The following is an 18,124-nucleotide window of genomic DNA, read 5'->3' as shown; positions in this document are numbered from 1 at the left end:
GTACTCACCAAAATTTTGATCAAAAGGCAGAATGGAAACACGGTCACAACAACAAATGTCACATTACGGAAGTCGTCTCGAATCCCATTTGATGGCGTCCAGTGCAAGGTGAGTTTTTCATCAACACGAGTCCGGGATCATCTTCACTAACTCTACCATAGCTTTCTACAGATATATGAATCCCTTCCAGCAGATGCACAGCACGCTCTTGTCGAGAACTCACTCGCACCTCTCCTCGATGCAGTTTCCAAAGAAAAATCAAACCACATTCTTGCATCAGCAGCACGCATGCACAAAACATATGCCAGCATGCCATCCTTGAATCTCAAATCGAAAAAGTTGGAGATCGCTTCACTCCTCGACGAACTCGTTCGCGACCACAAACGTTCTTTCGTGAAAGAAAAGTCTCGTAAAGAAGAACTCCTCGCAGAAGTCATCGAGAGCGTCATCGACTGGCTCAACGATATCTGGAGACTCGTATACGAATACGGTACAGAATTTTCAAAGGCACATGATTATCTTTTGTATGCGTCTAAAGCGGTCGAACAGATCGGTAACGTGCGAGTCGGGTAAGCTATCATCTCCTCCTTGGCGTAGCTTATATCGTTCCAGGTGCAAGTGTTCTTTCATGAACATGTACATCTCTGTAAAGATCAGGCGTTCCTCTGGCAAGGTCGTCAAGTCTTTTCATTTCACTGGCGCACACAACCTCCATCGTGTCATGCTTTGGATTTGGCGCGACCTTTTCGTAGTTATGCTTGCCGATGGCACTAAGCGTCAGAAGTCTGCCATTCCAGATATGCTAGACGACATTCGCTCCGAATTCGGCTGGAACGCCCTCGAACGATTACTCTACGGTGGTCAAAAACGTAAGCTCCACTGACTCGACTACACTGTGATGACCTTTACACCATGGCACCAGCTGATGACGACTTTGATGACGATGATGATTTCGATTGCGACGATGACTACAGCGAAGACTATCCTGACACTGACGGAAACTCCGATGACACCACCAGCGATGCTCAATGTGCTTGTGGTTCACACGCATCACATTGGTCTAGCAAATTCAACGCCGTTCGCACCTCCCTCCGCAATCTCGTCCGCACGTCTCTCATTTCTCTCTTTGCTACCACACCAAGTCCAATTCTCTTTGCATGTATCGGCGGCATATCCGAAGCGGATGGACTAGACGAGGATGACCTTTGCGAAGAGCTCCTCCCCACAGTTATGCGTATCGCTACCTACAGCTCCGAGAATTTCGCCACAGCACTGCATATATGCGCATTGCATTCACATACAGATAATATCAATACCCTACTGGCCAGCCACTCTCACCTCCTGCGTCCCCGCGACGCGCCCGCACACCAGCTTGCAACTATAATACTTGCTACACAACCATCTTACCAGATCAATGCACTGCGCATCGTCGAAAAAGAGCTTATCGACACTGTGCACGCCATCCAGGCCGCCGTACAGAGCGCATTTTGTTATATCGATGTTCAGGCCAATAAGGAGGAGCTGACTAAGATTATGGCATTACATTTGGAGGCACTGGGGCGACGAGGGCGGATTGAACGCTGGGTGGGTGCTGTAGTGTCGCCTACAAGTGACACTGCCCATCCGATGGCACTGGCGGCGCTCATGATGGGGCTTCCTCTTCCCCCTGGGATGGAAGGGGCCATGGACGATGCCGACCCGCTCGGGTACATGGACATGGACATCCAGGATCCGGATCTGGATGACTTGCGGGAAGATTTCCGTCCAAACCTAAAGGCGCGCCTCGAGGGTTGGATAGAAGCAGGTCGAACAATCAAGGGAGGGATGTCGGTGTTACTGATGGTGTATGCTATGATCATCGAGATTATGCCGTTCTTGGGTGCACCAGATATAGTGGATGAGATGACAGGACGGTGGGTTCCTCCCTGCTCATTCCTTAGATCAACTGATTCAATTGACGGCAAAGGCTCTCTGAGAAACCAAGTAAAGCCTTCCTCTGCGAAGCCCTTGATGCGTTGTGGGATTTCTGCAGGCAGCAGAAGCGCAAGTTTGCAAGGCCAAAAAGCAAGCAAAAGCCGTCATGCGCTCCTAATACCTCCCCAGCACTAAGCCAATCAAGTAATTCTGGGGGCGTAACGTTCGTTGCGATAAATAGCCCGCAGTCTTGTCCGGGGGGAGTGGTGGATGATGTCGATTGAGTTTATTTTTTTACAGTGCGCACTCTTAGCTTGCTAGTACCTTATTTTGTGTGCTCTATCAATCTACCTTGCTCTAGATCGCCCCCAGCCTGAATAATGAACCATGATCTAGGGTTAGGGTTCTCCATACACGCACAAACATTTGAACCGCAGCCTTGTTTCCGTATTTGGGACTCACTTTGTCAAGACCTTCCTAGAAATTACTCAAGCCCTTGTATTCGGCATGCAACCAAGTGATTCACCCGGTGTGGAATCAGATTATGTTGCCAAATAATACAAAGACTGTCGATTGAGAGGCCCTGCAACTTCGCGATGTAAGTGTACCCATGGCATTTTGTTGTTTGGTCCCATTAATATTCATTCCCTCGAAGGCAATAGCGCTTCTCATCGATGGCATCCATCTTCATAGTAGTTTCCCTATATGACGCGTCTTGTAGCGGGAACAGGGCTATATAGGCCAAGCACGAGGGGCCGCCACACCAACCTCACAGTAACTGCTCGTACCTATAAGACTCAGAGCCGCCTTCCTTTATTCTCTTCTTATAACAGACTGTCGACCAGCAACGATACCTCGAGTCCTCCACAACCGCTCGCTCATCTTCTTCCAACCCATTCGTTTTTAACTTCACTTGCAAGCCAAGATGATGCTTCTTTTCCGCTCGACGTTCATCACCGGCGTATCAGCGTTCATCATAGCGCTCAGCTTGTTTTCGATGTCTGGTACGTGCAGCCGCTGGATTTATTTATGCCCGTATTTATCGCACGATCGTAGTCTCCGCTGTACCGCAATTCGGTCGTCCTCTGCTGCATGCGTTGGATGTCGTTACGACATCTTCTGGGCCCGTCGAGGCGGTTCCTACGTCAGCAGCTACTGGTACGGACACAGACCCGGATCCTGATATTCAGGTCATCGAAGCAGCTTCCTCATCGTCATTGCCATCATCAACATCATCTGTATGTGTCGATCATCTTGTTGTTGTGATGGTGATTCTGATGCCGTATGACATTTTAGGCATCCAGTACAGCTACGACGACGCCAGCTGCTAGCAGTACCAGTACAAGTGGCGCGTCAAGGAGTCTGTGTGGTGGTATGAGCGTTATACTAGGTGTCGTAGTGAGCGGGGTGTGGTTGGTGTTCTAAGTTGTGCAGCGGTTGAACGGACGAGGACTTGGTCTGATTTCATACAAGAGACTATTTATTTCTGACCCATATATAGTTGTACTATCTTTGCATCACCTTCGCATTTTTGTTTTTTTGTGCCATATCGTTATTTTGGGTAAGCCTATTGCCGTAGAAGACTTCAGCAGGTGTCATTTACTACTGCTGGTCATTCATGTATTGCGAGTATCTGCGTCTGTAGCCTTAGTATACATTTAATTCACTATTGCATACACTTTTGATACATACAGCGATTACCTGTATTCGTAAAATGCAGATCGACCAGGTAAGATGGTCACTAGTAGAGTTGTCCACTAGGTGCATCTTCGTGGACTGCCTTCGATACTCGGACAAGCAGCGATGCCGATCGACGCCAATCTAGGAAAATATCGTGATCGAGTAGTTAGATCTCCGTACATTTGAATAGATGGCCCACGTCTTCAGGTTCTCAAAATGTACCGACCAAAATTGACGGAAAACAATCATGATGGGTAAAAGGGATGTTTAGAGTGCGGAGGATCAAGAGAACACGGAGTTTAGTTGATTGTGAATGAAGGCCCTGAAGCAAAGTTCAAACATCATATGGCCAATGTATCCGTATTGAATTGTCAAATGTGTGTTCAAGTTAGGACGTGTTCGCTATGATAACATGCAGTTGGGATTGAGTGTGCAATTCAAATAATACTATGCTTTTACCCCAGCCACCAGTTGGAGCCGGCGGCTAAATAATTGCTGGGTGATCAACATGATTAAAGTTTGGCACTGTCCCATCAAGGCTGCTCCCTTATTCCTTCCGAAGGCATTGGATGGGCAATGGGCATGTGGCCGGTTAGCGCTTGAAGAACTTAGTCAATGTGTTGCCCATGCTTCGGTCAACAGTATTCGGTTCATGCTAAAGGTCCTCTCATCTCTCCCACCTACTTCTTGCACCCCCACTTTGCTCGCAGTAATTGTCCGCTATCATGACTAACAATAGACCAACTCCTCATCCACAAACCAGTGAAACAACCGTTCCTGAAAGCTCGGTATGTAGTCTCAAAGGCTTACTTACTGTGGATGAGCGCTCATGAATTCATCGTTGCACCTGACGCTTTCTTCGTCCAGAGCCAGCCAAGTGGCCAAGTCAAACAGGGCTGGAAATTTGCGAAAAAGATCACCACGAAACTTTCTGACACTGTAGGTAGACTGCTGGGTTTCCTGATTCTGGCTGACATCATGCAGAAACGCTTAAAGCGTTCCCGCAACCGCATTCCTGCGATCCAGGATGTCGAACGTCAAGGTGCTTCATCCAGTGAGAACATCCAGGTAGGTGTTTCCAATCGTATCCCCAGTTCATGGTTTTTTATCAGAGGCGCCCAGGATACGTCACATCCACATCCTTCCACCGACGACAAACATCCCACCACATCCGAGAATCCCAGTGGCTGCGTCAACCAAGGGACATCCGGAGAACCTGCTTCGAAGGTACTTGCATTCAAATCTATAGTTTTTATGTCTAAATTTGTTGGTCGCGCAGGTTCTCGACGTCCCATGTGGCATGGAGGAAACCCCTGGTTTCAAATCAGTTAGTGCCGAAATTCAGGGTGCCCACGAGGCTTTAGAACACATCAAAAAACCCTTGAGATCTGCGCAGCCTGCGATATCCGCTGTCAGCAATGCCCCAGCAGGTCTCACTGCCGTAGATGATTTCCAGACCGATTACCTCCAATCCCTGAAAATTTTCAACACCGCCATTGACAAGATCGCAAACGTATGGGCCGCTCTTCTTTCTTGCTAGCGAACTAATCAAGTTATAGGTGCATCCATACGCAAAGATGGCGTTGGGCGTACTTTCTGCTGCAGCCAACGTATGTTCTATGTTTCTCGGAGATCTGTCCTCCGCTCAGAAGTCATGGTTCCATATAGATCATTCTTACTCAAGCGGAGCGCGACGAATCCGTAGATGGCCTTCTTAAGAAATTAGATGAAGTTTATGGTTTCATCACCCAAGACGATAATCTTTCCAAGGTTGAATCGATGCGTGATGTCATCGGAAAGATCGCTCAGCAGACTCTCGAGTGTGCCCGTTTCATCAGGGAATATTCGGAGACGAAAAGCTTCTGTGAGTCCTTGGACTACTGCATTCGCAAACCGGTCTTATACTCACTATGATAATAGGAAAGCGAGTCGGTAAAAACATCGTTGCGGAAACAGACGACATCATCACACGGTACAACAAAGCCTTGGATGGACTTCTGCAGCAATTTCGGGATCAATCTCATCGGGACGTAGCTATCTTTGTCCAGTTTGCGGGTGAGGATTCCTGCACGTCCCTGACTTTAAATCTACTCATACACTCTAAGGCGAAACACTCGATCTCAGCGGCATGACTTATGCAGCGGGCGCAGGACTAAATACCGCGAAGCAATGCTTGTCAGGCACTCGCACGGGCATTCTCTCCGAAATCACCGAGTGGATCAACAGCAGCGGAGATTCTGTTCCGCGTGTAATGTGGCTATCCGGACCTGCAGGCAAGGGCAAATCAGCCATCGCCCACACTATTGCCAACTGGTTCGAAGAGACAGGAGGGTTTGGTTCGTGTTTTTGTTTCGATCGGCATAGAGAAGCAGATCGTCGCCATGAGAAGATTTTCTCCACCATCGCGCGCGATCTTGCCGATCGCGATCCGGGGATGAAACGAGCGTTAGCGGATGCGGTCAAGAATGCAAACGCTCTGAAGAATACGATGGACATCATCCAGCAGTGGCGGAAGCTCCTGATGGAACCGCTGAAGAAGTTCCCTGGGTCAAGCGTAGGGCCTGTCTTGATCGTCATCGACGCACTAGATGAGAGCGGCGGAGTAGAGACACGGCGCAACCTCCTCAGCATACTTGCCGGTAGACTTCAGCACAATGGACTTCCCCAAATCGCCGAACTCCCTTCCAACTTTCGGATTCTCGTCACCTCTCGCCCGCTTCATGATATCGAAAAGGAATTTGAAGGTGCTGATCATATTCTACGATTGTCCATGGACAAGATTTCAGCAGATGTGGCGGAGCGCGACATCCGTGCTTTTGTATCTGACAAGCTACAAGGGCTGCCACGTTTTGGGGGCAAGGAGTTTGCAAGCCTCGCTGCGAAAGCCGATGGACTTTTCGAGTGGGCACGTCTTGCATGCGAATACATTAAGGCGGACCTTCCTGGCGTAAAACCAAGGACACGCTTTGCAACTGTTGTGAATCGTGAACCTCAGAAGTGGACAAACAAACTGTATGATATGCATCGGCTTATTTTGACAGAGATCTGGCCACGAGATCGGTATGGTGATAACGAGTACCTAGAAGCACTAGCGGAGTTTCGTTCTGTGATGGGCCAAATACTTGCCACATCCGAACCCTCCCTTTAGCTTCACTGAATGCTATGCGGCATCAATTCCCGAACGACCACGACCATTACGAAGTAGACGTAGTAATAAAACACATGGGATCCCTCCTCAGCGGTATGACCGACTCATATACCCCCATCCGACCCCTTCATGCGACTTTTCAAGAATTCCTAAGAGACAAATCATCCAGCGGAGACTTTCTCGTCGAGAGAACGAAGGCGCAAGAACGCGACCTTGCATTTGCGGCACTACGAGTGATGATGGCCCAGAAAGATGGCCTTCGCTTCAATATCTGTGGCTTGAAGTCGTCATACCTCCCTAATTCTCAAGACTCGGAGCTGCCTCAACGAGTCAAAACATCCATTTCCCCACATCTCTCCTATTCCTGCCGATATTGGGCCATGCATGTTCAAACAACAGACTTTGACGATAAGCTCGCAAAGGAAATAAAATCATTCTTCGACGACGAGCGACAGATGTTCTGGATCGAAGCACTCGGAATTCTTAACGCAATCAGAGGTGCAATTATTGTGCTTCCACTAGTCGCCAAGTGGCTGAAGGTGAGCACATGCCTACGAGGCAGAGTCGGATGAACAGCTCATACATAGATGCAGGGCCATTCTGGGTACGAAGATTTGTGTTCCACCACGATGGATGTACAAAGGTTCATCCAAGTGTTCGGGGCCATGATTTTGCACAGCACACCACATCTGTATGTATCAGCGCTCCCATTCTCGCCCGTCAACTCCACCATTGCTAGCAAATTCACGGCAAGGTTTCCGAATAGCATTCGTCTAGCATCTGGCCATGATTTGAACTGGACGGTCGTTCAGGCTATAATCAATGGGCACACTGAAGGGGTTCAGTCAGTCTCGTTCTCACCGGATGGTACTCGCATCGCGTCTGGTTCGGAGGATAAGACTGTGCAGATATGGGATGCAGTGACGGGACAGCCATTGGGTGAGCCCTTGGAGGGGCACACTGGAACGGTTCACTCAGTCTCGTTCTCACCAAATGGTACTCGCATCGCGTCTGGTTCGGAGGATAAGACTGTGCGGATGTGGGATGCAGTGACGGGACAGCCATTGGGCGAGCCCTTGGAGGGACACACTGGAGTGGTTGGTCAGTCTCGTTCTCACCGGATGGTACTCGCATCGCATCTGGTTCATCGGATAACACTGTGCGGATGTGGGATGCAGTGACGGGACGGCCATTGGGTGAGCCCTTGGAGGGGCACACTGGATCGGTTTGGTCAGTCTCATTCTCACCAAATGGTACTCGCATCGCGTCTGGTTCGGCGGATAAGACTGTGCGGATGTGGAATGCAGTGACGGGACAGCCGTTGGGCGAGCCCTTGGAGGGGCACACTGGAACGGTTCACTCTCACCAAATGGTACTCGCATCGCGTCTGGTTCGGAGGATAAGACTGTGCGGATGTGGGATGCAGTGACGAGATGGCCATTGGGTGAGCCCTTGGAGGGGCGCACTGAAGTGGTTTGGTCAGTATCGTTCTCACCAGATGGTACTTGCATCGCATCTGGTTCGCACGATCAGACTGTGCGGATGTGGGATGTAGCGACGGGACGGCCATTGGGTGAGTCCTTGGAGGGGCACACTGGCGCGGTTTGGTCAGTCTCGTTCTCACCGGATGGTACTCGTATTGCCTCTGGTTCACCGGATAAGACTGTGCGGCTATGGGGTGTAGTGAAAGTCCAGCCATCAGCCCCTGAGTCAAGAGATCTAGACTCCTCTGCATCTCCATTGCATCAAAGCACCGCACCTCCCACCCAAGAAAGCCATGTCATACCAACCAACACCTTTAACAATCGCCTCATTTCCTTCTCGTCCAGCTTGGAACACGCTCTGCCCAACCCCGCTCACTTACTTGAACCCCCCTCTCATCATGATTCTAATTAAACCCCTTTCTTGCTGCAGGCTGATGGATGGGTGATGGGATCCAATCATCGGCTCCTTTTCTGGGTACCTCCAGCTTCCCGATATCCATTTTATTCTCCTGAAACTGCAATGGTGATCCCGAGAGGAGGCGTCGAGCTTGATTTGAGCCGCATGGCACATGGAACACGCTAGTCGAGTTGCCGAGATGAGTGAGTTAGTTTTTACCGTCCCCTCGCAGTTGTTAACACCAATCCTGCTAGCTCCACGTAATGATGATTCTATTGCAATATTGAGTGCACCATTCTATTCTTTCGTTGCTTGTCAATTTTTATACCTAGTACCGAGCATGAATTTACAGCTGTCCGACTGAAAGATGCGCTGAAACAGACTGGGTGAAACTCCAATGTTGCTGCTGATTTGTAAGAACATGTATCGAAAACCAATCCCATCAGACGTTTGTGCCCTCGAGAATTGATGCAGATGTTGCAACGTTGAGGTGTCAGTACTTCAGTGACCACTGCAGGTGCTTTGATTAATGTTCCTGTCATCGCCGTCAGAGCCGCGAAGATCCCTTTCAAACTGGAAGTTCTCATGGCAGCCGCAGTCTTTCCCTCGAAATGTTTGCGATCAGTAGTTACGACCTAACATGTACAGAGAGATACAAGGACACGTTGATCGACACATGTCCGAGATCATTTGCGATGAACGAACTTCGGCATACTGCATGCTGATATCATGACAGACGATGCCTCTTCCATGGCTCTTTACATATTCCACCAGGCTGGCACGATGACTCGAAGTAGTGGGTTGTCGTTGGCTTGAAGTTTTAATTGTTCCTGCAGGGCATCGTTCACAGGCGAGTCTACGAAGAGGTTTGGAACAAATCAACTCTCTGGAATTTCTGCTGTTTACGCTGGTAGCTGTCAACAGTGGCCTGCATCCTTGAGTAAATCAAAACTGCGCGGTTCATGTCAGAGTTCAGCTCGAGGACCACGAGTTAGCAAGATTCATATTCATTTTCAAAGTGTAGGTCTGTGGTGGACAAACGTGTAAAATTTTCTCTGTCTCCTATGGCGAGCATATAAAACTCACCATTATCATTCTTGGTACAAGAAGACGGCAAATACTTCTTATTCGTCAGTGTTAGTTGTTACTGGAGGATCGGACTCGACGCCTTCCCGTGTCATTCACGAACGCAGGGTGAATTGTACCAGAAGCCAGTATCGGGTGACGTAGTAGATCTTAATAAAATGGGCTCGATAAATGTTGCGAGAGGGAAAAGAGGATTAGTAGTGGGGAGCACACAGGAAGCTGAACAATACATTCGATAAGGCTCCTCGTACCATTTGTTGTCTAGCAGGTAAAGTGGATAAGACCAACGGTGTGTGTCATACGTAGGCTGGGTCCAGGGTGAGCGAGTTGGTCAGAGATGTGGAAGATCGAGGACGACAGTCAAATTCAAAAACCAACCGCAACAAGGGACGAGGCATGTTATTTTTAGACATTTCAAATGCGTGATTACTTACCAGTACAACCAAAATACATTTAGATGTCTCTATAGCTCACCATCCGCCCTCGTCTTCATCAGTCTTTGTATCGTCCTCCTTCTCATCAGCTAAGCCTTCTACCTCCTCCTGCAAGCTTTCATCCTCAGAATCCTCAGACTCCAAGACCAAGTCGACACAGGACTTGTAATTCAACTGACGGAGACGCAACTCCTTCACAAGCCAATTACGAGTCAACGACGCGCACATGGGATCACAAACATCAGTGGGATCAGTGAACCTCTTGACCTCGTTCTAGCTCTAGACGCTCGTAGAGTCTAGTTGTTTGGTCTTCAAGAAATTGGCAAACAAACAGTACGTCGCGTCGCTTGAATCTTTGGCTATTTCTTTTCGAGATTCCTCGAGGCCGCCGCCTGCTCTCATATCAACAACACGTTCACAACGAGCTCACCTCGTTGTGTCACGCATCAATTCATCTGATTCGACCAAGCATCGTGTACAAATGAGTGGGAACCTGTGCTCGCCAGTATACGGAGTAAGTGTCTTTGCCATTTGACTTTGGCGCCAGTATTGGCTAAACCTGTCGCTCGCTCACCAAGCGTGCCTTACTGTCCGTTAATGTACATACATACCAGATGGTTCCAGAACTCATCTGACCTCGTCCCTCTATAGTTCCGTCGCATTGCAAATTCTCAGTGCCGATCGATTTATTACAATCACCACGAGGCGTGCTAGCAGCATTAATGACGCCCAACTACCTATCATGTCAACAGCCGAATGAATACAATAATTTGTTTATTGCTACTTTACGTGCAGTGTCCTTGAAATCGTTCGTGTTGAACGATATGAAAATCTCATCACGGTCGTAAATTCACATCAAAGGAAGAAAGAAAAATCAACGAGCTAGGGAGCTGTTGGCACGGATTCGTTCGCCAGCGTAATATATCCAGATGGGGAATGGTATACCGATGATGATGGCAAGACCTGCAAGAAGGGAGTTTCCCCCGCCATAATCGAGTACTGCGAACATCTGTTGGCCAAAGAGAGGGAATGCGAAACCAAATAGTGAACGTAACGTCTGATGATAGGTTCAAAGGGTGCCGACAAAATTCAAGGTACGGGCAACTCACAGAAGCCGCTGCAGTTGCACTTGCAGCATAGGTAAACGTATCTACGAGGTATAGTTGAATAGGGAGGCTTCAAAGAGGTTAGCCACGAACAATGGTTTGATGTGAGACCCACAAAGTTGTCATTAATCCGAACGAAAAGATACCGGTACCAATGATGGGCATGATGAAGTGGATCTTGGCTTGCGCAGACCAGCCATACCAACTAAACGTGGATTAGAGTTAGAACAGCAAAAGTAGAGCTGTATATCTCACAATAGTCCCACTGGGGCGAACAACGAACCAAATATTAGAGCGGGCACGCGCATCTCTGGCGTACCGATTCCTCCGTTTTTTGCAGCAAACTACGTCATGATAAAAAGTGCACTTCAGCTACTGCAGCCGAAGTAAAAACAGTCTTGACGTACGTGTATGTACATTTTGTTGGAAAGTTTGGCACCGAAAATGGTGGCGATTATGAATCCAACGCCAAGTCCAATGTATGTCAGACCTCCGATTCCGGTATTGAAGTGGTATACTTCCGAAAAGAGGTCTGGGTGCAAGGCTTTAATATCTGACCTCGTGTCATCGGGACAATATGATCTTACCTGGGAATGTGGAAAACATCAAGTAGTAGATACCTGACAGATAATCTTAGTCCACATCCAGCATAACTCGATGCAGGATGCAAAGTACTCACCATAAATCCTAAACGAATGATATTAGTTAGCTGCGTGATATAGAATACAACTTACAGAGCCACGTATAAGCTGAGGATGAAGCATAAAAAACTACGGGTCAAAAGTATGACGGGTCGTTTGAGGTTGATCCACAAGTAAACCCATTCATTCATGGGGTGTGTGGTGAGGGTGGAGTGTCCTCCAGGTGCCTTTTCGAGATCCGTGGCCATTTTTTCACGACGAAGCCTAATGATTGGTGCATAAGATTCTCTTAGAAAAGGAATGCCTATCACTGTTGCGACGCCACAGATCGCGACGACAACATAAAAGTCATATTGTATGCCGACCGACTCTGCGATGAAGCCTCCTATGACGGGCCCGACAACGGGACCTGGCAAGATGAGTGTGAAATTGCGTAAAGATGCAGATGTGAAATGTACCTATCAAGGGTCCGACATAGTATAGTGCCATAGCGGAGGCACGATCGCGTTCGGAGAAGAGGTCGCTAACGACGCCTCCGCCGCATGCAATGGGTGCACTCCCCGCGAAACCAGCTTTGCAAAAACATAAGCGAGCTTTCAATAGTGGGGGTTCCACGACGTACCTAGAAACCGAAAGACAAGGAAAGACGAAGTGTTGGGTGCAAAAGCACAGCCAAGATTAAACACAAGAAAGAAGAGGTTCGATAAGTGGAGGACCTTGAACTGATTCAGGCAGACAGTTCCACTGGTGTTAAATAAGAGGAGGACGCACCCACACGCGACCATATACTTCAGACAATGGTGCGGTAAATAAAGGACCGATAGCAAATGACAGAAGGAAGATGCTGAGAGTCAAGGCTGTGACTGTTGGATCAGTTATACCATATTTTACGGCCAGGTCAGGCAATCCAGGTGCCATGATAGAACTTGCTAACGGAGTCACAAATGTGTAGAGTGCAAGCTGACAGGAAGCTAAAATGTGATTAAGTATCTAGTTCTGATGGAAGGACTGACGATTGTAGTGGCTGTCCATTTTTTGGCCGGAGACCAATTCCTGGGGTTGACTGGGTCATGTTGCCATTCATCCTCTAACTGCTGGAGGTGGTCGAGAATTTTGTCCTCGAGGTTGTCGTCTATGATCGCGGAGGCGCCGTGAAGGTGAGAAAGATGTCGTTCGTCCACATTATCATTATCTTGACTTGGTACAAACGTATTGAAGTTCTCAACCGCTGCTGTTGGAGGAGAGGCCGACATAGACCAGCGCTGTAGACAGCTTGTACGAGAAAAAGATAAGACATGTCCTGCGACAGACTGATGATTAAATAGATAGAGGGTGACTGAGCAAGTATTACAATACTATGCAATTATACTTCAATGACAGGCCCGGTAATCGGATCAGGACATTCCCGTTCCAGTTGCATGTCATAACGCCAAGCAGTGTCATCACCTATACGCAGTTAGCCTCTACTGTTTGCAACGCCCATTACAATGAGGAGCTTACCATCGTGCCTCTCGCCCACTGCCCCGCCTCATCGACCTTTCTCGCTTGTCACTAACAGGTGCACTATACTATGATTAGTATCAGCGCCTGGGCAAACCTTCATAGACAAAGGAAGATAGTTGTTAAATACAAGTTCGAATCTGAACACTCCGTGACGCAGCCAAATAAAAGTCCGCGACAGATGGTGCTCAAATTGAGGCCTGTGGTTGAATTTCAAAATCAATACATGTCTCGGGATGATAGGCGTCATCTGTCTTCTAACCCACTAGGCTGCGCTCGGGGGGTACCAATGGCTTCAAACTCCGACATATTACCATATACAGACTTTGCCGTCTCACCTAATCACTGTTTGAGTGGACCCTAGATAAAGACTTGCAACACCCCAGGCCATCCAGAGACGTTCTAAATTGAGCGTGGTGAGGTCAGTACTCTGACTCTTGCGCTGCCGAGACTAGAGACGTTTTCACTCGTTACTATACAAAATGTACCAACGATGTCTCAGATTTAAGTCAAAGTTTCTACTAGAATCGTATAGTACGTACATGTGTTCTCAGTGCGTACTCTCTGCCTTGGGACTAGCATAGGAATGTCTTGCCTGTGACTCAGGCCAAATTGGAAGCAGTATGTATGTGGCCTGTATGCGGCTTGCTGATTGGATACGCCGATCTGTGTGACATCGGTCTGTTGTGACGTCATTTGTCTGGACTCGTGAAGCCGTTGCTACCTTTTATCCCTTACCGTCACATTGAATCTAACTCTCATCCACGTTCCGTCGAACCATCTAATTTTCTAGTGTTCTACCCTCTGGGTCGCTTCCACAAATGGTGCGCTTCTACTGTCCTGCTCAATGCAAACACAGGGCACTTGTCAGCGTCCCGGAATTAAACAGAGACGATGCTCCTCGTGGAGGCGGCGCTCACGCTGATTTCTCGCCACGCCTCAAACCCATGAGTCTGCCTGGGCGCTTCCTGTCAAATTTTCAACCTCCGAGTTGGGTTTGGTGAAAACAATGATGAACAAGTGATAACGATGCCCACACCTTTATTGTTGCAGGGAGTGCAACGTATTTGATCCAGCTGTTGTGTGAAATTCAGAGGAACAAACTGTCGCATGCTGAGAGATTCTGCGATAACAGTGGATGAAACGAGCTTATCCAATGCATTTCGAGCTGATACTAAACAGTCTCGAGGACAACCAGGAACATCAGCAAATGGAGGTACTCACTTTTCCTAGAACCTGACAGTAGATTGCATTGATCCTTGCTTATTCTGTCCACGATGCAAGGTTGTTGACAGTGTATCTGTATTATTCTGTCGGCTTATTCGTGCAGACAACATAGGCTCTCGTCATCGAAGAAGCAGAATTATTCATGAGGATGCCATACCTGGAACCAACAGCCCACGTCCCAAGCCATCACTAGGTCCGACCTGAATGACGGCCACCATCAATGCCCTGAAGAGGGCGCGATGTTAGCGGCAGGTCAAAAGATTTACCCTATCATCTCGCGCCCTAATACTACAAGAGTATTGAGTCGACGTGCCTAAGCCATGGTGCGGGCCGGTGCAACAGACCGAGGAGATACTGAGGAGGCGAGCAGGGTGGAGGAAAGTCGAACGCCCGGAAAAATGTGGCCAAGGAACGCGGTTTGAAGAGGGTTAGGAGGACCCAGATCCTGTCCACGCCACGAGCAACGTCTACAAAGGTCAGCAGCTGAATTGTACATTTTATTGCACATTCATGGCGTCCTTAAATCATTCATGGACCTTGGTGCACGTTGGATGCTTCCCTCGAAACCTGGGCGTGTCCAAGGTTGGTCAGGAGGTAAGTTAAGAAGACGGTGAGACAAATACATACATGTGAAGTCTGATGGGAGCTCGCTCTTGATAGACCTGGAGATCAAGGCAAAGTTAGTTGCCTAACGAATCGAGAGTATTGATCTTAGCTTGAAGAGCCAGAAACACCTGGTGTCGTCGGGCGGGCAAGATGAAAGTAGTGACAAAAAGATAAGTGTATCAGTAGGATGCCATGTAACTCCGAATCTGAGCTGCACACCACATACCTTGCCTGAACATTTGGAATAATGTAGTAATGAAAATTAAGCATTGTGAGTATGAATATGTATGATAGAGGAGAGAGAGCGTACCAAGGGCCGAAGGAGGACTGAGGTACGATAGCACGATGGGGTCGCAGTCGAGACACAAAGAGCTGTTTCAAAGGAAAGTAAGAGGCATCATATAACCGCGTCAGTGCTGGCGTCACCGAACAATCGCCATCACGATACTCGATATTTCTGAAACCGCAACATGGAACATCCACCACATAAAGTACTGGCAAGTACAACTCGACTCTGCCTGCAATATTTCATGATGTAGAACAAAAGCAAGTAGCTATCTAAGGCGTGTCCCTAAAGCCCATCAGATACTGCATAATCTGGAAGGCTGCCTGAAATCATCAGTTCCTGCGTTAGGGCACACTTGCACGTCAGCATCATCGACTTACCACTGGCGCAAACTGCGGAATCCTACAGAAATTAATCACTAGACCCTGCGTATTGTATTGAACTCACATATGTCCACTCAATGCTACTTCGTAATAAGTGAGTCCCCGCTCCGAATGCATGGTGCCATAGGCACCCACGCCATCGACGATGAAGCTGTCGTTAGCAATAGGTGTCTGGAATCCTTGCAAACCACTCCCTTTGAATACAATGAGTGATTAGTAGCGTGCATCAAAATTACTAGTCACGCACAGGTCATGCTACAGATGAATCCTGTCAATGACAGTGATACAGTCGCAGTCAAGGAAGCACTTACTTTTGAATGGCAATTCTGGTTCTAAATCATTGAACCGTGCGTCAGAATATACGAAGATTGAGGGTCGAAAACGAAGCCATACCCGTCAGCAATGAGTACGAAGTCGGCGAGACCGTGCACAATGACGGTCCGCTGGTTCTTCTCAATGACATTCGGTAATACAGTGAAGGCAGGAGGTAAGCTGCTGTCTTTGTTGGGGAAGACTTTGATATTGGAGCATTCCGACCACTGGGTGTCAATGGGTGCGTGGATGGCTTCCTTGACATCCATTCGATTAAAGTAGATAGGAGACTGCGTCTGTGGGAATGACCCTCTAGGTCTCCGTCAGCCGAGTTGCATTGAGTCAAGAATCGAATGGCCTACGGAAAACCTAAGACATCCCATAAAATTGGATACTTACGTAGAGAAGAAGTCAATATAGCACTCATTAAATCCTCTTTGACTCACAGTGTCCCAGATGCGATAGACATTGAAAGCGGGGTTGATAATCAATGAATTATTGAAAATGTCATGCCAGACGTCGCAACCTTGTGCAAACTTGATAGAGTCTCCTGGAAGGGGAAGAAGACCTGTTGGAGGGTACGTGACATACTTATCCATGTAGCCAGTGTAATTGCACGTCGCAGCCTTCTCGTTGAGGTAATCCATGTACGTTTGACTAAATATTAATCAGTGAGCGACCTACAAACTAGATCTTAGTGAAATGAACAGACTTAAAAGAGAAGAGACCAGCGTATTTGTTCACAAAGTCCACTGCAGGAATCTCCTCTTGCACCACGTCCCATGAGATTGAAGCTGAGCTTCATGTATAAACACTTGAGAAGAGACAAACCAAGTCAGAATGTTACTTACGGTCACTGATCCATATCCCCTGCAGCGAGAGGTCCAATTGAGTGGGATTCTCGTAGATATAATTTGCGATATCTTCATTGGTCTTTAAGTCACGTTCAGAGGAAATGACTTCTGACTCACAAGGTACATATGTTCCAGCGTACTGAATACAGTCAAAACGATGTTTTACCAGACTCTCTGAGAACTTACACTTTCGCCCGTTAAATACAACTTTTTACCTTTGAGTTCCGAGAAGACCTTAAGGAACTGCTGCATGAAGCCGACGAGTTGAGTAGCAACATCCTCTTCGTTCTGTGCGTCTGGGATGCCTTGGGAAAATCCCGTTCCGACAGGTTGCTCCACCCAAAGGACGGAGGAGAGGTTGGTCCAGCTCTGTTGATTCACCGTCGGTTTGGCCTGACCCCAGGACCAACTGAAAGGCTGTAAATATTTCAGTTATAAACAAGCCTTACAGTCAACAAGGGGGCTTGCTCCATTCTCTTGCAGCAAACCTTCAAGGGAGGAGCAACCAGGGCCACCGTTCGTCCTTCAGGTATGAAATGTCTTATCAGCAGCGAACGTCACATCACTTCTGATGACGCACCAAAAGATTAAATCATCAAGACTCCCTTCGGGGCCAGGAGGGAAAAACCAGAAATAAAGCTGATGTCCTTGACGTAAGAAAAGGACTAGTATAAACTACTGCCACGCATGTACACACCTGACGGGTCTCGTTAGGGCTATTGCTGATGGGCAGAAGACCTGCCCAGCTAGGACCAACGTCGAAGTCGACAAGAGGGAGGGATGTGCCATCGACGTAAAATTCTAGATGAAGATAGATCAGAGGTACTAGTAATAGATGTCTACTGATAGCACTTCATTCACCTGAGGCCTTTGGATTCGTGAATGTGATATTCTGAACGCCACTGTGCATTACGCCCCGACTTTGAGGGCCGCTGGTCTGCCAACGCTTTGCTGCCTCGAGTTGACGTTCACCGATCTCGTGCTTGGTCATTCTGCGAGCGCTAGCGACGCCCACCGCGAGCAAAGTTGCGAATGGGGCGAGAAGACGCATCACCGTCACTGTCGA

The 18,124-nt window shown here is 48.2% G+C and overlaps 5 protein-coding genes across 5 annotated transcripts; 3 read left to right on the top strand and 2 right to left on the bottom strand.

Moving 5' to 3' along the window:
* Positions 1-55: 55 nt before the first annotated feature.
* On the top strand, positions 56-2,198 carry EDB93DRAFT_1254422 (uncharacterized protein; the record flags this gene model as incomplete). The annotated part of the gene is made up of 5 exons (XM_041453609.1): positions 56-108; positions 162-569; positions 613-869; positions 923-1,913; positions 1,967-2,198. The coding sequence occupies 5 exons, from the start codon at positions 56-58 to the stop codon at positions 2,196-2,198; spliced, it is 1,941 nt and encodes a 646-aa protein (XP_041303608.1).
* Positions 2,199-4,064: 1,866 nt separating this feature from the next.
* On the top strand, positions 4,065-5,615 carry EDB93DRAFT_838509 (uncharacterized protein). Its single transcript, XM_041457654.1, has 8 exons — positions 4,065-4,382; positions 4,462-4,533; positions 4,579-4,662; positions 4,717-4,821; positions 4,874-5,107; positions 5,154-5,204; positions 5,263-5,458; positions 5,515-5,615. Coding segments are annotated over exons 1-8 (807 nt in total). The 5' UTR covers positions 4,065-4,319; the 3' UTR covers positions 5,517-5,615.
* Positions 5,616-8,656: 3,041 nt separating this feature from the next.
* EDB93DRAFT_1171983 (uncharacterized protein) lies at positions 8,657-8,809 on the top strand (the record flags this gene model as incomplete). Its single annotated transcript, XM_041450374.1, has 1 exon — positions 8,657-8,809. A coding segment is annotated over one exon (153 nt), but the record flags the coding sequence as incomplete, so codon positions are not given.
* A 2,208-nt stretch (positions 8,810-11,017) lies between these two features.
* On the bottom strand, positions 11,018-13,337 carry EDB93DRAFT_1305844 (major facilitator superfamily domain-containing protein; the record flags this gene model as incomplete). The annotated part of the gene is made up of 12 exons (XM_041454750.1): positions 12,904-13,337; positions 12,662-12,850; positions 12,513-12,606; positions 12,349-12,462; positions 11,984-12,299; positions 11,929-11,936; positions 11,837-11,869; positions 11,657-11,781; positions 11,505-11,593; positions 11,365-11,454; positions 11,253-11,319; positions 11,018-11,200 (listed from the first exon to the last, which is right to left on the bottom strand). Exons 1-12 carry the CDS (start codon positions 13,141-13,143, stop codon positions 11,018-11,020), a joined length of 1,548 nt encoding a protein of 515 aa, XP_041303605.1. The 5' UTR covers positions 13,144-13,337.
* Positions 13,338-15,781: 2,444 nt separating this feature from the next.
* EDB93DRAFT_1232349 (Alpha/Beta hydrolase protein) lies at positions 15,782-18,109 on the bottom strand (the record flags this gene model as incomplete). The annotated part of the gene is made up of 16 exons (XM_041451300.1): positions 15,782-15,832; positions 15,890-15,911; positions 15,957-16,086; positions 16,140-16,147; positions 16,204-16,224; positions 16,286-16,516; positions 16,567-16,598; positions 16,651-16,861; positions 16,917-16,998; positions 17,056-17,127; positions 17,176-17,197; positions 17,245-17,475; positions 17,515-17,581; positions 17,639-17,697; positions 17,756-17,859; positions 17,920-18,109. The coding sequence occupies 16 exons, from the start codon at positions 18,107-18,109 to the stop codon at positions 15,782-15,784; spliced, it is 1,533 nt and encodes a 510-aa protein (XP_041303604.1).
* Positions 18,110-18,124: the final 15 nt, after the last annotated feature.

Source organism: Suillus bovinus, assembly GCF_016758785.1.
Source record: "Suillus bovinus strain UH-Sbo-P2 chromosome Unknown EDB93scaffold_73, whole genome shotgun sequence".
Taxonomy (NCBI): domain Eukaryota; kingdom Fungi; phylum Basidiomycota; class Agaricomycetes; order Boletales; family Suillaceae; genus Suillus; species Suillus bovinus.
The sequence above is the reverse complement of the archived record's forward strand: the minus strand, read 5'-3'. Positions and strand labels throughout refer to the sequence as shown.